Source organism: Etheostoma cragini, chromosome 22 (assembly GCF_013103735.1).
Source record: "Etheostoma cragini isolate CJK2018 chromosome 22, CSU_Ecrag_1.0, whole genome shotgun sequence".
In the NCBI taxonomy this organism is placed as follows: Eukaryota; Metazoa; Chordata; class Actinopteri; order Perciformes; family Percidae; genus Etheostoma; species Etheostoma cragini.
This window is the reverse complement of record NC_048428.1, coordinates 16,687,672-16,703,951: the sequence shown is the minus strand read 5'-3', so window position 1 is coordinate 16,703,951 and position 16,280 is coordinate 16,687,672. Positions and strand designations below refer to the sequence as shown.

At 40.9% G+C, this 16,280-nt stretch overlaps 2 protein-coding genes across 8 annotated transcripts in view; one reads left to right on the top strand and one right to left on the bottom strand.

Annotated features, from left to right (window-relative positions):
* The window catches only part of nfx1 (nuclear transcription factor, X-box binding 1), a 12,460-nt gene extending 4,265 nt beyond the window's left edge, over positions 1 to 8,195 (bottom strand). The window contains exons 1-16 of the mRNA XM_034862218.1: positions 7,905 to 8,195; positions 6,148 to 7,083; positions 5,734 to 5,895; positions 5,316 to 5,393; positions 4,749 to 4,854; positions 3,948 to 4,019; positions 3,660 to 3,799; positions 3,411 to 3,510; positions 3,083 to 3,300; positions 2,083 to 2,180; positions 1,950 to 1,980; positions 1,771 to 1,853; positions 1,134 to 1,242; positions 809 to 928; positions 656 to 735; positions 339 to 569 (exon numbers count right to left, since the gene is read on the bottom strand). Of these exons, the coding sequence (XP_034718109.1) occupies positions 339 to 569; positions 656 to 735; positions 809 to 928; positions 1,134 to 1,242; positions 1,771 to 1,853; positions 1,950 to 1,980; positions 2,083 to 2,180; positions 3,083 to 3,300; positions 3,411 to 3,510; positions 3,660 to 3,799; positions 3,948 to 4,019; positions 4,749 to 4,854; positions 5,316 to 5,393; positions 5,734 to 5,895; positions 6,148 to 7,083; positions 7,905 to 7,923 (2,583 nt within the window). The 5' untranslated portion in view covers positions 7,924 to 8,195. The remainder of the gene's footprint in view (positions 1 to 338; positions 570 to 655; positions 736 to 808; positions 929 to 1,133; positions 1,243 to 1,770; positions 1,854 to 1,949; positions 1,981 to 2,082; positions 2,181 to 3,082; positions 3,301 to 3,410; positions 3,511 to 3,659; positions 3,800 to 3,947; positions 4,020 to 4,748; positions 4,855 to 5,315; positions 5,394 to 5,733; positions 5,896 to 6,147; positions 7,084 to 7,904) is intronic.
* A 1,637-nt stretch (positions 8,196 to 9,832) lies between these two features.
* Positions 9,833 to 16,280, top strand: part of asap1b (ArfGAP with SH3 domain, ankyrin repeat and PH domain 1b) — a 54,944-nt gene continuing 48,496 nt past the window's right edge. For all 7 annotated transcript variants that reach the window (XM_034861799.1, XM_034861796.1, XM_034861794.1 and 4 more), the window contains exon 1: positions 9,833 to 10,584. In XM_034861799.1, the coding sequence (XP_034717690.1) occupies positions 10,459 to 10,584 (126 nt within the window). In that variant the 5' untranslated portion in view covers positions 9,833 to 10,458. The remainder of the gene's footprint in view (positions 10,585 to 16,280) is intronic.

The following is a 16,280-nucleotide window of genomic DNA, read 5'->3' as shown; positions in this document are numbered from 1 at the left end:
ATATAACGGTTACAAAATATAACAGCAGATTCAATCAACTCCTGCTAGCCCATGTATAGCTAAAAGGAACAGAAACAATGCAGAGGTTGACTGTTGAACATAACATTCAATAATCTGAGATTTGACACATTCATAAAAATGAATTTATTCAATAGAAATCCTTTTTCATCAGGGGTTATAAGGTTATTAAATTGAGGAGAAACTTTTAATGGTGGGAAAATATGCCTAAACTCCCCATGAATCCAAGCCTCGATGTAACAGCAACCATCTGCACAAACTTTGTAAGCTATAGTTCAGCTACTGGAAGTCCAGCTGCTTTCAGTGGTGGTGTGCTGTACCTTGGCAGTGCAGGTGGTCCGTGGGCAGCTGCTGCCTTTATGACAGGGAGAGGAGCACGGGTGGCCACAGTCTGGACGAGGCAGCGCGCAGGGCTGCTGGCAGCTGCCTCCTGTCAAACACTTGCCCCGGTGGCAGATGCGTCTGCAGCGGTGCATTTCACAGGGCAGAAGCTTATTACATGTCAGGCCACATGAGATGTCTTGCAGATGACATGGGATGTTGCTGCGTTGCTGTGGGCCAAAAAGGGTCACTTTAATCACAGGAATTTAAAAAAAAGGAAACAAGTTATCCAAATTGTCAGCTCAGAGGATGTTACCTCGTGTTTTCCCATGCACCATTTCTTAGTGAGGTATGTGCAAGGTGGACACTTCTCTTCACTGTGGCAGTTGTGGAACACTAAATGAGAGATACAGGTTAAGATTCTCAACAGTTTATAGCTGCAGTGTGAATGCTTATTCTTTTACCTCACCTGGGTGGTCACACTCGTGTCTTCTTGTACACATGTTTTTGCACTCTGGTGGCTTTGTGCCACAGGGGATGGGCGGGTACAAGACAGTGAGTCCGCAGTCACACGCCAGCTCATCAAAACCTACACACAGAAGGAAAAATGGGACACCACATAAGATATGAGCTGTGTGGCAACATCATAGCCAGACATAATACCACAAAAAAGGACAAAAAAAAGTCACAAAGATGATATAAAATCCTTAACTTCATTGTTTTTGAATGGCAGAATTACTATGTGGTACTTCTGAGACTTGGCTTATAAAAAAATACAGTGCTGCAGGACTCACTGGACTGCCAGCAGGGCTCACAGTTTCCACGGTGACAAGGCTCCTGGCAGCGATGGAGGCCACAGTTGAGCTTGTAGCCGCAGATCAGGTGGCACTTGTGCTCCACATTCTTGAAGGACAAACAGAAACCAGTGACACCACCTCCTATCGCTTAGCGCTGTCCCAATACCTAAACTTGAATTGCTATTTTGATTAATTGTAAGGCCTTGAATTGAATTCAGTATACAAGAGCTGTCAACACTTTGATTTTCAGATTTGTGCTGCAAGCTGTAATGATATTTTGTCCCCTCCAGATGTAAATCTAGCCTCTTTGTGTCTAGGTTTCATTAAAACTCCCAGAAACGTGATGATTGTAGGTACTCTCAACCTTACATCCCTGTACAGTTTTATTCAAGCACTTTATTTATACATATTTATCAGGTTAACTTGCCTACAGTGCTTCTGGTGGAATAAACACTAAAAAATGTGTTTGCCACATGTTCAGTAATCTTAAACCTTCTTATCACAAGTATCACAAGTCAAGAATTCCACCACCAGCATCGTCTCAACTTAACTTCAACATCAATTTGTTTAATTCTATCGGCAGTTTGGACAGTATAAACTACACAAAATTGACAAAGAGTTACTGACTGCTTACCACACAACAAAGCTCGCCGCACTTGTGTCGGCCACAGGAGCGCTTCTTGTTGCAGCGCTTCTCACAAGTGAAGACAAGCTCTTCTGGGATAGAAACGGTCAGAAGTGAAATACCAGACAGTGTAAGTAGGTGGTGATCTCACATTTGTTCAATTTCCTCTGAGTGTGTTTCAATCTCACCTTCTTTTTGGATCGTTGCACATGGCACCTCCTGAAAAACACAGATTTGTAACTCTTTGATATCTTAAATAAAGCATAACTAATGACAGGGCACCAATGTGAAGGATCGAGACCTGCTGGTGTTTCTGCCTACCTTGGTCTTGGAGCCACATCTGCATCTGATAGTCGAGCTCAGGGAGCAGGGCCCGCAGCTGTCCTCGTGGCACAACTTCTTACACAGATGGATGGTGTCTGAAATAGCACAATTTCTTTGAGTCCCTCAGGATTGAAAAGAGCCCGACGGAAAACGGCGGAGGAAAAATACAAACGTCAGAATATGCAAACAAATATAAAACCCTACGGCTTAACAAGGTCTTTAGATGTGGATAAAGTCCGACATCATGACGTTTGATGGTTTCTCTTTGATTTCTCTGTAATTTTTTAAAAACATTTTAAAAACTCTCGGGATTTCAGTAAGCAGAACTCAAAAGATTAAATCCATCACACTCATTCAAAATCACTTCATTAACGTGTCCTTTTCTTAAAGAGATGGTTTTAAAGAGAATAAAATTGTAGGACCCAAATGCTTAAAATACTCAAAAGTTGCTACAAGACATTTTCTACATTTAAGAACTTTCAGACCTTTCATGATTTAATATCCTGCACCTGGTTATTTCAGATATTGTGCAAGTGGCGATATGGAGACTATCAAATATCAAAATATTTTTGACCAAAAACCTTGATATCAATACCGCAACGATACTGTAGTGTTGACAATTGAAGCTTTCACAAAATAAAATGGGATTTTGGATGAATAATCATCAGTAATGTGGATGAAATGACTAAGTGGGTAAAGGCAAATAATAGAACAGTTACAACAGTCTAGTAAGTTCCAAAAATGACGTCACATTACTGTAATGCAGCCTTTAAAACCAGGAAAAGACAACACTTGCCATATTACACTATCCAAGATCTTCAACAATATCTAGTCTCATATAGCAATATCACCATAATATAGATACATAGCTCAGCTCTATGTGCAAGAATAGCTTCATTTCCCACCCTTAATTTTTACTCATAACATAGTGTAACTGGTTAAAAATCTAGCGGGAGAGTGTGCACAAACCTGTACTTTTCCTAGTTAAGACACTTACCGCTGGAGCCACAAGCCAGAGGTTGGTTGCATGTCTTTCCACAGGAGGGGACGGCATCAGAGCAGCTCCGTCGCTCAGGGTAGCCCAGTTCCAGGAGTTTGGTCAGTGGCGTCTGACTGCAGGGACACGTTTTCACCAAGCTCGGGGAGCGTGGGCATGGCTGGCACGGATCGCGGTGGCACTTCTGCTGGCATCGGTGAGCTTTGCAGTTTAGCATCCTGAATGAAGTACAGTAAGTGTCAGGCAGTCGTGAGAACTGTCTAACTCAAATAAAAGCTATATTATTAACAGAGGGTGGACATCATTAATGCTGTGAGGTCAGACTTACTTCCCACATAATTTTTGACATGAGAAATGTCCTGAGCCATTGAATCCTTCTTTATCTGTGCCACACAAGACTTTACGAGTAGTAACGTCACAGTAGCATACTAAAGAAAAGAAAAACAGAAGAAAATTATAATGAGCGTCTTAAAAGACCAGGTTGCCAAGTTTTAAAAGAAAAATGTAGGGCAATTTCTTTTTTTCTTTTTTTTTTATCTGTCCAAACATTGTATGGAGCTGGCAAAATGAGACTCACCCTGCTGAACTTGCAGCTGGCAGGGTTGACATGCCCCACTGTGGCACACCTGGGTGCAGGTGTGTTGAGCACAGTTGAGTAAGGCACCACACACCTTGTCACACTGGAGCACTGTACCCTGCCCACAGCGCATTGGTTGACTGCAAAGATATAGTTCTATCAATATTATGGGGCCAAAACCTCAGATAAAGGAAGCAACCACTCTGGGTAACACATAAATACACAATGTCCAAAGATACGTAAATAAAATACACAGAGAGATGCAAACATGATTGAAATGTACAGTACCTGGTCTTCCCGCATATACAGGATTTTGTTATAAAGGCAGGACATTGTGGACAAGGTCCAGGGTGACATAAGCTGGAGTCAGAAAAAAATATTGTTTAACACAAAAACTCTTCTGGAGAATTTTGGATTGATGACATTTAAATACAAAGTTATGTTAAAATAACATCTCATGAAAGGGTGTATGTATGACACGCCGGTTTGTATGCCATTATTGGCGTGTTATCAAGATGCATACTCGCTTTTTAGTGTGTTCATCAACGCTGTTTGACCTCCACTGACTTCCATTACATTAGGACTTTCACCCAGGAGTCGGGGATCGTGTCCCATGTGTCACGTTCACTAAACTCAACTGTTGGTTTCTTTTTTTCCTAAAGCCAACCCAGTTCTTTTTCTAAACTCAACTTTTGCTTTCTTCTCGCGATTACACGCCACGTGGCTTGTATGTTTACGTCTGCAGTATACAGCGTAGACATACATGCGGATAGCTCAAAATGCGTACAGATAACATGCCACTTGGCTTAAGAAAGTGCGTATGTTTACGCAAAGTCATGTTGAAAATAACCATGTGCAATGGTTAAACAATACATGCAAAATCCATACTACATTGTAATTTTCTGATTTTTTGTTTGTTTTTTAAATCTAAATTGTATTGTGCAGTTTTTGCTGCATACTTTACAGATATATTTCTCGCTGTGTGTACTGTCCCCCACAGGCCAACACATTGCTTCCATGAAAATACCCTAAGATTGCAAAAGTAAGACACCATCAAGATACAGTCTTCCTGTGATTTTCAAGCCTCACATGTTACAGGGGTGGTTGCAGTCCACACCGCTCCTTTTCTTCCCACACATGTCACCACAGCTGTGGGGAATCTCACTGCGCTGCCACTCGGGGTTTGTCACTTTACCTGCCAATCAAATATGGAACAATAAGAGTGACAGACTTGATGGGTTATAGGCATTTTTAAATGGGAAAAGAAAAGACCAAATTTTACATTACCCACCTCAACTAATTGGTCAAAGTTTATAATATACAGTGCTGCTCATGAGTTCATGAACCCATGCTCCAGTCATTTCATGGATCCAGGATACTATGCATCCTGATAAAGTTCCCTTGGCCTTTGGAATTAAAATAACCCCAATTAATTACAGACCTATCATCATACCCAGAGATTGTCATGGTTTTATATCAGTAAGCCTAATAGCTGGTTTGATTTGCATTGAGATACTACAGAAAGTACCCCATGCCAAACTCCAGGTCGGATTTTTACTAATTTTTTTAATTAAAGCATTAAGGTGATTTTTATCTTTTATAAACCTATGAGCAGCCGTGTATAATTAATTGTACGAATGAAACCACAGAACTTACCACAGAAGCAGGTGTAGGATATCTGCTGTTTCTGTGTAACATTCTGGCAGGCCGGACAACGCCAACCTTCAGTTGATTCTGAAAAACAGCTTTGTTTTAGTATAAATTATTTATTTTTTAAATAAACTTTCAGAGAAACAGAAGGGAGAACAGCAGATATTCCCACCGGCCCCAAAGTGCAATGCAACACAAAACACTGTTGATGCAGCCGGAACTTCAAAGCCTGAGAGCTGTTTTTGTTGTTCCTGGGGCCAGAGCGATTAGGTATTGTCCATCTACACAACAGTATTATTACGATGGCTCATGCTCAGGGCCTGTTGTTTTGTGACCTCACAGAGATAACCGTACCGTGTGGACTGTAAATCAGGGCTGCTTAAACTAAAAAGCAAAGACCCAGAGGTTGTTATAGGTTTTGTACCGTCCGCCTGAGAGGCCGGGGATCGAGCCCACTTCTTGATGCAGTTCAGGTGGAAGACGTGGAAGCAGCTCAGGCAGCTCCACACCGGGGCCATGCACCGGATGACATCACAACAAACCATGCACTCATACTTCTCCTCAGACAGCTGCTCAATCAGACACCCTGCGGAGGGGAGAGATCAGAGGATCAGGAGACAAGAGTGATTAACTTCTTTAACCAAAAGAACCCGTAGGCAGCTCCATCAGAGAATACTGATGTGCTGAGGAGCCGATTATATTGTCAACCAGTGTTAAAGAATTGTTTTGTGTAACTTTAAAGTTACTCAATATGAAATTTAAGAGCAAGATCAAGAACCCGTTAAATGGCAATACCTCTTTAGTTTCTATATAAGAGTAAACAGGAAGTTAGTCTCACCGGTCTGCGTCTCCTTGCTCTCTGGCATCTTGTCCGTGTTCCTCTGGCCTGGCCTGTGGTTTTGCTGATGTGTTCTTCTCCCCCCTCTGGCCTGAAAGGGGGCATGTCGTCCTGAGCCTTGTCCAGCTTTACTTTCCTGAAACGATCTGCCACGCCCAGAGTCATCTTGGACACTGGCCCCCCTCTCTGAGCCTGTTTCCTCTTCATATGATGGTTTGGGCGGTTTGATTGGTCCTTGCCGTCGCTTTGCTTCAGTGGGTTTCCTCTGATGATGATCATCATGCTGAGAGTCTGGATCTGCCTTGGTCCTCTGACTTCTTTCCCTGATGTCTGAAGGGGGGCTTTCTCCTTTGGTTTCATTTGACCTCTGACCCTCAACTACAGTGTTGTTCTCCTTTAGGCGAGTACCCCTTTCATTTCGTTGTCCTCTCCTCTGCTCCTGGCTAAACTTCCTGTTTTTTTTAACCCGGGCATCCATGTCTTCATTGGATTGTTCCAAATTTCTACTTGTATCTTCTCTTCGCCAACTGGGTCTATCTGGTCCATCGTACATAGGATGTGTCCCAGAGTGAAACCCCCCAACACCCCTGTTGTTACCACTAAACAGGCCAACGTCACCTCCAGGTCTTTGCCAACTGGAGCCCCCAAAATTTTCATTTACACCCCTATTTCCCTCTCTCCTTCCTCTACCTCTGCCTGTGCCTCGCCTTCTGGCTCCATCCTCTCCTTGGTAGAAAGGATGATGGTGCAATACATCATTTGAAATATCATGGTAAAATTGGGATTTAAAGCCCTGATGAAAGTGTCCATATTGTTGAGAAGGATCATAGCTATTCAGGTTTCTGTCATTGTTGTATCTGGGCCGGCCTCTTCCAGACTTGTGATGCTGATAAGGTCTTTGATGCGACGCCTCATCCGGATTGAGGTCGGGTGGTTCTGAAAATACATAAAGTGACAGTCTTAAAAGTTGTTGTTTTGTCACTTTCCCCTCTTCAAATTTAGTAAGAAACCTTTGAGTTACAAGACAAATCTTATGCATGTAGTTAACACATATGACACAGATTCATCCCAAAAAAGTCCTTCGCAAATCTTAACATTTTTCTAGTTAAATTCAATTTGTACATCCATACATTAACCCTTATGACAAGTAAAAATGTCAACGCACACTATTACACACAGAGTTATATTTTAAAAACTATTTTCTGTAGCCCCTGAGAAAGCTATATTGACTTATTGATCTCATTGTTTACTTTATGTTTTATATTTCATTTACTTTTCTTATATAGCATGTGATTAATATGTTTTTTAAGAACATTTCCAGCGTGTATAAGTGTAGGATTCGACGAAGAATGTCTATGACCTGGTGAATGTCTGTCTGTTTTCTATGTTTAGTTAAGAATTACAAAGAAAAGAAGGAGCCAGTCACATGAGTGTTAGCTCATGGTATTGTGTATCACAGGTCAGTGTACTGTTGGCTTTCACGTTTCACTGTCACGTGTTGTGACGTCATCTACGACTAGCCTGACGAGACCATACAGTCGGTTTATGACTCTGATGTGAAGGGCTAACGTTAGCAACCCTTAGCAAGCCAAACGTGTATCATCGCCAATGAATAACTAGCTGCTCGCTAATGTTAGCTGAAAGTTGATGTCAGCTGTGCAACAAAACTAGCTAACTTACCACATAAAGAGACTCTGTAAAACCTTAGCAAGCAAGTTAATTATCAATTATTTGGACAACATGTTAGATAACGTTACCTGAGGAGCCCTCAGCCATTCAGTTTGAACTCTGTTTGTTGTTGCTTTTCCCACAAGTTTAAGATGACCGGCTGTTTTGTGCGAGATGACAAGCGTATCCAGGTAACCGGCGACAAAATCCACCTTTTCACGCGTGTTCTTGATGTTACAACTGAGACAAATTTCCCAAAGAAGCAGCAACAATCTTCTCCTACGTTCTACTCACTTTATCAACACTCACTAGCTTAAAGCTAACACAAGCCAAGCTATGTTGCTAGCGAGAGTCACGAGCGGAACTTCCGGTCAATGTTTTTAAAGTAAAAATGAAATGATTAGAAGTTACTGAACTCGCCTTGATTTATATAGCACCTTTCATGCAAACATGCACCCAAAGTGCAAAATTAAAACAACAGATTAAAAGATAAAAAGGGCAACAATAATAAAAAAGAAGTCTAAGTCTAAAAAATAAAAAGACTATACTGTTATCCATATATAAAGGCCAACGTAATAAAACAAACACCAGTGTAAAATAAATAAATAAATGATAATGCTATGACTATACTACAAATTAAAAGCCAGAATAAAAATATATGTCAACAGAAATCCAACAATTTAACCTAATTCCCCAGAAAGTACATTAGACGTACAGAATCTCCATCTGATGACATTATAGTTATATTACCATGAGGAACTGACCCCAAGCTTACAGGTATAATAATTATAGTTATTAATACGTGCTTAAGGACAACCCATTCAAGGCATAAAACGATATTTGACAGAAAATAATAACAATGAACAACCACGCGGTGGCGCACTATGTTTGGAGTAGTTGGATTAGTATAGGAAATATAGAGGATTTTCTAATTGACAATATGAGGGAAAAACTAACTTGGTATGTAAAAAATTAGAATACATCATACATCACATCAAAGCTTTGCTTTTATAGGCTACACTTTCATACGTAACTATTAAAAAATTGGATATTTAAAAACTACTAGGGGTGTTGCAGGCTGTTCTTTGAGTGACCTAAACAAATAACAACTGGTTAGAAGAAGGCCACGACCATTTTACAGCATCTATATGGTCACGACTTCCATGGCTGCTGTCTGCTATGGCAGGCCTACAGTCAAACCATAGCGAACGGGGCTCTCCTCTCCCTGCAGTCACACAGATTCTAGACCACGCATGCGCAGAGTGGCTCCTCGGCCCAGTCAACCAGGCGATAGGTTCTCTTAAAACATCCATGGGTGGGAGAGAGATGCATCAAGTGGCCACCAATGGGACCGGAAAACGGATCATTTTGTTTTCAAAATAAAAAAGTAAAATTCTATCGTGACAATAGCTCCATGCTTTTTGTTGCAAAATAGCTGTAGTTGTACATTATGATAACAGTGTGATTGTAAATCACCAGAAGCTCTGTTAAGATGCTAATGGATTTTTCTTCTTCAAATAGACTCCCATTGCATGTATTGCAAATTAATTGTAGTATAATAGCTACAATAAATATACAATACTTGTATAATATTGCAACTGAATACTACTTATATTAATATATTTCAGCTTCCAGCCTACACATGCAGCATGAAGCAGTGCCTCATTTGGTGCGGAACCTGAAACTTGCCAATTTTTTGTAGTTATAAGTCACTCAAGTTTTAGCACTTGCCATTTAACCACAGCGTTTTGGTCAACACTAACAAAATGTACCAAATGGTGGCAGTTATTTTTTAATAACGTGCCACATACGGGCTATTGGCTGACTTACATATATTTATTGGATTGACCTAATAAATGTAACAATTACATTTAAATAACATCTTATTTTTTATGAATACTTCTAATTACTTGAAACATGAATCGTGCAAACATTCATTTGGGGATTAACGAAAAGTCCCCCTTAGTTTTATTTTAAAGACATTGACCGGAAATCACATATTTCTTTCCGGTTAGCTTGACACTAGCTCTGGGAAGCTCGAGCTCGGCCGAGCAGGAGAGAGTGGCAGTGAATGTGTCGGCAGCAGCGTTTAGCGTAAAAAAAATTATAAACTACGGCTAAAGAAGAGAGGCCTAAACCCTGCTGCAGTTAAAGACGACCTCGGCATACCATGGACTATGATAGATTCTAAAGAGGCAGGTTACGGTGGGCTGTTTTGACGAAAAGCGGTTTATTGAACATCTGTAGAGCATAATGAGGGCATCCGCTATTCTTTACGGTGGTTTTTCCTCCGAGGTTTAGTTAGACGCAGACTGACACTATTTATAAATGCGTCGCTTTTAGACGTCCTCCCAAGGAAAAGACACACCGAGGGGACACAGCCTGCAGACATTTAGTTAATTCCCTCCTCCCATGGCCCCTGGGGAACAGTGAAGTCATTTGAGAAGTCACCGGAGAAGAAGACACGTCTTAATCATCTCGATAGTTTACCACAGTTTTGCGAGGAAAATCGTCTTTCCCCTTCCATCGGCTCGCTTTCGCACCAGACTCCCACTGCTTTTTCTTTCTTTTTACATCTTATATGGTTTTGACTTTCTGAGCCTTCATCGCCAACCCTGCTGTGGGCATTTTCCCCGTTAAAGGATGCCGGATCAAATATCGGTGTCCGAGTTTCTCTCGGAGACAACCGAGGATTACAATTCCCCGACAACATCCAGCTTCACCACCCGACTGCAGAGCTGCAGGAACACAGTGAATGTGCTGGAGGAGGTAAGGCCATGATGTCAGCCTGCCTGCAAGATGGATGGATGGATGGATGATTGAATATGCCTAATAAACAACACAACCGCAGAGACTAGATTGTAATATTAAAAATAATTATTTAATGCAAATGCATCTGGTTTTATTGGTGGAATGCAGTAAATATACAACAAAGGCTACATGCACTCAAATATAAAGTCAACTTGTGATATTTGACAGCATTTAAAATCCCTTTAGAGATCCAATGCGTTATTCTGTTGCACATTTGCCCACCAGGAAAGAAAAACGATTGCACCTGTTGAGCAGTTACAGTAAAATTGCATTGTATTTTAATGTTGTACACTTTTATTTAACTACTTGCTGCAAAAATGGACATTTCCCCCACACTCATATATGATGCAGAGCTGGTGTGTGTAGGTGAACTCTCATATTGTGTGTTTGTGAATCTACTGCTTCTTTCTTGCTAGATATGTAGTATGTATGTAGTAGAGGGGGTGGATGGCTTTGGTGTAGAGTATAAGAGGATGTGCACTCAGGCCTGCAGCTCTCTGTGCTCACTATTACGTAACTCACAGCTTCAGAGCATGCTGCCAGGCTGTGTGTGTGTGTTGTGTGTGACAGACAGAGAGAAAAACCTTCTCTAGTCACTGGAAATCAAATGTGGGTTGAACTGTTTCAGGATTATAGAGATTCCCCACTCTCCTATAGGTCACATTGCATTAAAAAACGATAGACCTTATTCACAAAAGTGACATATTGTGCAGAAACACACCCAGATTTCACACTCTGTTGTGCTGTGTCACCTTGATCATGTACGGGGAGTGTAATCAGGCCAGGCAGGCGGGTTGCTATGTGTATATGTGTCTGTTTCCCACCTCCCCACCCCCTCCATTAGCATCCTTCCTATGATTAAATGGAGCATCAAACCAGGGAAGCGCACACCTTCACTGTCCGGTAATGCCAAAACGTGACCTCATTTCCCACTTTGAAACACATCGGACTTGCAGTATTTAGTGTTATCTGTCACGTGAAGCCAAAACATTGAAAATGACTAAATGGAGTTTATTTGTGATTCAATATGTGTACATATCACATTTAAGCTTAAAGTTGAAAAGGACACCAACCAGATCTGTTTGTTCAAAGGAAGAAAACACGGGCTTATAGTCCTCTTCAACGTTCTAACAGCTACAGCTGTGCTATCCATCACATCTCTCTTCAGTCATTTACAAGCTCATTATATCATGATTATTTGAAGAAAAAAAACAGACCAAAACAGATCCAGGGCCATGTTTATTCTCAACCCGAAGCACACTTTGTGTCTCTGCTGACTGTAACAAGGAAAAGGCTCGCATCATGAATCACCTCTCTGGCTCTGTGCCTCTGAACCCAGAGACTGCAGCAGCACAAACGAAAAACATCTGTTAGAAACTGGGCCGCCATGTGCGCTGGGCTCCAGTAGCCGCTCTGGAATTTTTGCAGAGATCACATGACATGGAAGACCATTATACTGGTACCAAAAAAGCGAGCAACATGCTCTTCAGTGTTTAAACAAAGGAAAGATGCTCCTGAAACCATTTGGGGCGAGGATAGTCAGCCTGTTAGGAAACTCAAACTGGGATACACCCATTAGACAGAGGCCGTGGCACACACACACAAGCAGCAGCAGACAGACAGTGTTAAGCCACGAACATTGTTAGATTAGTGTCTGTTTAATAAAATTAGCTACCCTGTTTGATTCCTGCGTCGACATGTAAGGACTCACTTGCATCATAAACCCAGAGCTGCTGAAGTGAAGTAAAACTGCCTTTGGCGTCTCGTTGCCTGAAGAGGAGTTTTTTTAAAATGTCCCAGGTTTCTGCAGAGCTCTGGGTTTCTGTCCTCAAAAGGAAAGCATCCATTCCCCCCCCCCCCCCCCCCCCCCCCCCCCCCCCCCCCCCCCCCCCCCCCCCCCCCCCCCCCCCTCCCAATTCATTCACTTGGTACGTTGACAAAGTAAATTATGCAATGCAGGTATGGCTTGAATATTTAATGCTGTAACTTGAGGGGGGGTGAGTTGACCTGCAGGAGGCTTGTCATACTCTGAGTCACCTGGAGGAGCAAAGAAAGAAAAACTATGGTCGCAGCATCCTATCGTCTTAATTCATCAATTATTGATCACTGCATAATGACACTAAAGTATTCACGAGTCGTCATCCCCAGCACCCACCGTGTAACTTTTCTCTCCCTGGGGCAGCAGCAGCACAGCACACAGAGGTGTTTACTGTTTACACTTGGATCAGTGCAGCAATATGGAAAACAATGGAGCAACGCAATGGAGAGATGAAGACTTTAAAAATAACCTTGCTGGCTGGCTGTCTTGGCTCTTTGAGACACAGGAGATAGGGGCCTTGTGTTTGTGTGTGGGTGGCAAACAGGAAGCTGTGTTAGTATGTGGTGTGTGTTTTATTTTGGTGTCATCTTTGGTGCTAAGCAGTCATTGTTGTGGGTTTTTTTTTCCACTGCATTTCCCGGAAAGCAGTGTTGGATTTTCCATTGGTACGGTTGGAGAGACTGTAGTTGGTAATCTTTTTTTTACATTCAGATTCCAAAGATTATAGCTGCAACTAACAAGTATTTTCATTACCGATTATTGTGAAAAAATAAAACACTAACATTGGATTTTAGACACTGTAACTAGGGCTAGGGTATATATCAATAGTATATTGATATCGTGATATGACTGATATGTCTTAGATTTTGGAAATTGTAATATCGTGATATGACATACAGTAAGTGGTGTTTTTTCCTGGTTTCAAAGGCAGTAAAACGAGAAAGTACTTTTCTGAATTTAACAGAATGTTCTTCTTAGACACTATAGACATTATGTTCACATTACCGATGATTATTTATTTAAAATCTAAGTGTGAAGATATTTTCTTAAAGCACCAATTGTCAACCCTAGAATATTGCCGCAATATTGATATTGAGGTATTTGGTCAAGCATACGGAGATTTCAGATTTTCTCCCAATCGCCCAGCCCTAACTGTAACCCCAAAGTATTTTGTGTTTTTATGTGCTAGTGGTGGAGCATAAAGATGACATTGTTGGTCACCAATATATCTCAGCAGTTAATAACCATATTACCAGAGACTTTTTTTGTTGATAATCCATGATCATAACTGTTTATTTCTCATGACCTAGTTGGCAGATTGTCATGATATTTGGTAAGCACATTTTGGCTATCAAGGGAAAACCCCTTTTGGGGTTTTAAGAACCTAAAAGGGGGCCACCTTCACGACAAACTTAATCTTTTCAGCACCCCAATACTGATAACATCTCAAAATGGTGAGATTTCTATGTTTTATTGGGTACTTTGTGACATAGAAGATCCACATTTTGTATTGATTTGTGTCTTGAACAATGGGCCACAAGCACTCGGGTTACTGGCAAACGGCTTGTAACCCCAAATTGTAGCTGGATAACTTTCTGTGAACAATTGTCAGATCATTTCTGTAGTTGAGATTACTAATAATGGTAACTACCGCTTTCTTCTATTCATTCTGTAAATACACCAATATGGCCTACAATTTGAATTGCCATCTATTAACTTACTATATATTACAGTATGTATTATACTGTTATTTTAAAGTAGATTTGCCATTGCCATTTTTCGCTGTTTGTGAAAGTTTTGTGATTTTTTTTTGTTGAGAATCTTCCTTCAGCTAATACATCTGCCTTTGCAACACAATAATTTCGAGCTGCAACGATTAGTTGTATAACTGATTTAGTCTATAGAGTAAAAATGAATAGGCAATTATCTTGACAGTCTATTAGTTATTTTAGCAAAACTACCAATAAAATCATCATCTGGTTGCATATTCTTTAAAAAAACTGCTTTAGTTTTTTGTATAATTGTAAACTAAGTGTAAAACAAGACATTTAAAGGCTCCCCTTAGACTCTTGGAGGCTGTTATGGACATTTTTCAGTATTTTCTGACACTGATAGACTTAATGAAAGAAAATAATCAGCACATTGATTTTAATGGGAATAATAGTTGTATTAGCAGCTCAATAATAAGTACAAAATACACAAAATCATCTTGGGATCTTTAATCTGATTTTCTTCAGTACAGACTCTAACACAAGTGTGACTATGTCTATATGAGGGACCGCCGATGTGCTATGGAAATACACAGTATTGCTGCATCTCTGACTTGTTCCACAAACTGCACGCTATAGCATATAAAACACATCTTTTCCTCCCAAAGACCAAATAAGAGCAAACACAATAAGTCAACTAACTATAAATACTTCTAAGCAGATTGCATATTTTTGATGCTGCAGCAGAGAACAGCAAATCTGCTTGTTTGAAAATGTCACAGGTTAATACTCTGACTCTCCCGCTTTCTCTGATATAAGTTAATATTAGCAGCCGCCACTTGTTATTCCCCCGTGGGGCATGTATTGTCCGCCTCTCTACCCCACAGATGGTACTTAACGTCATTGGGTTTGCTTTCCCAAACCACAGAGAGCCATAGCAGCGTTACAAGGGAAACCCTCATTGCATCGGCATTCCTTTGAGCATGGCTCTTGCACCACATCACATGGGCAGGACCAGAAAAAATGTGGACTTTTCACAGTCGTTCTATTCAAGCATGGCTGGGCTTGACCTAATAGGCAGAGGCCCTTTATATTTTTTTGCTTTTATATAACGGCCTTTTCAGTCGCAGCATTTTAAGCTTGAGGTACTTCAGAGAGTATGATGATGCCATCGTGCATTGAGAAAAAGCTAAATGAGGAGTCTCATTCCAAATCACTGCGTGTGTATATTAGAGTGAAAGTCATTGCCTGAAGTCGTTGAAGAGTCCTTCTTAGATTGCAAAATATCTAGTTATTAAAATGTCCCCCAACTGTTACCAGTAAAGGACATTCCTACCATTCTTTAAAGGCTTAAATGTTTATTTATGTAAATTTATTTAAGTTAGTCTCAGTCCAGTTAAATGTTGGATTTCTTATTTCGGAAGGATTTTGTCTTAAATGTGCCCTGTGGAAAAAGGAGTACAAGATGTCCTGCAGCTGATGTTAACAACCAGTTTTTACTTTAAGGCCATGAAAGAAAAAGTTGACTAGGGCGCTTTTGTAGTAAAAAAAAATAAAAGCTTTGGCGTTTTGGTTCCAAAAAGCAGCCGAGAGCGTCTTTTGTTTCTTTAACAACAGCTACTGCTACAGTATCCTAGAGCGCTATGTGGAGCAGTGCTTACATTTAATAAAACAAAGCGAGTTCCCTCAACAGTCATCCCCTGTACAGTGAGAACACAGTCATATCATATAACTCGCTGTGCTACGTCTATATACATGTATATATTTTTAATGAAAACGACAGGTCTGGTGTCTCCGCCCATCATTGGTCGGCTCTCCAAAAAAGTGCTTTAAAAAAAAAAGAAAAAGACACTTCGAGGGCTCCCAGATAGCTAAATTGGTAGAGCGGGCGCCCATAGAGGTTTACTCCTCGACACAGCGGGCCCGGGTTCAGATCTGACCTGCGGCCCTTTGCTGCATGTCATTCCCTCTCTCTCCCCTTTCAAGTCATCATCTGTCCTGTCGAATAAAGGCCTAAATGTGCGGGTATATTATCTCAAATAAAGCCACAAAACAAGACAGAAGTTATTAAAACAACAGTAGGAAAAAAAACAGTGACCCAGAAGGGCGTAGGAAACACATTCAAC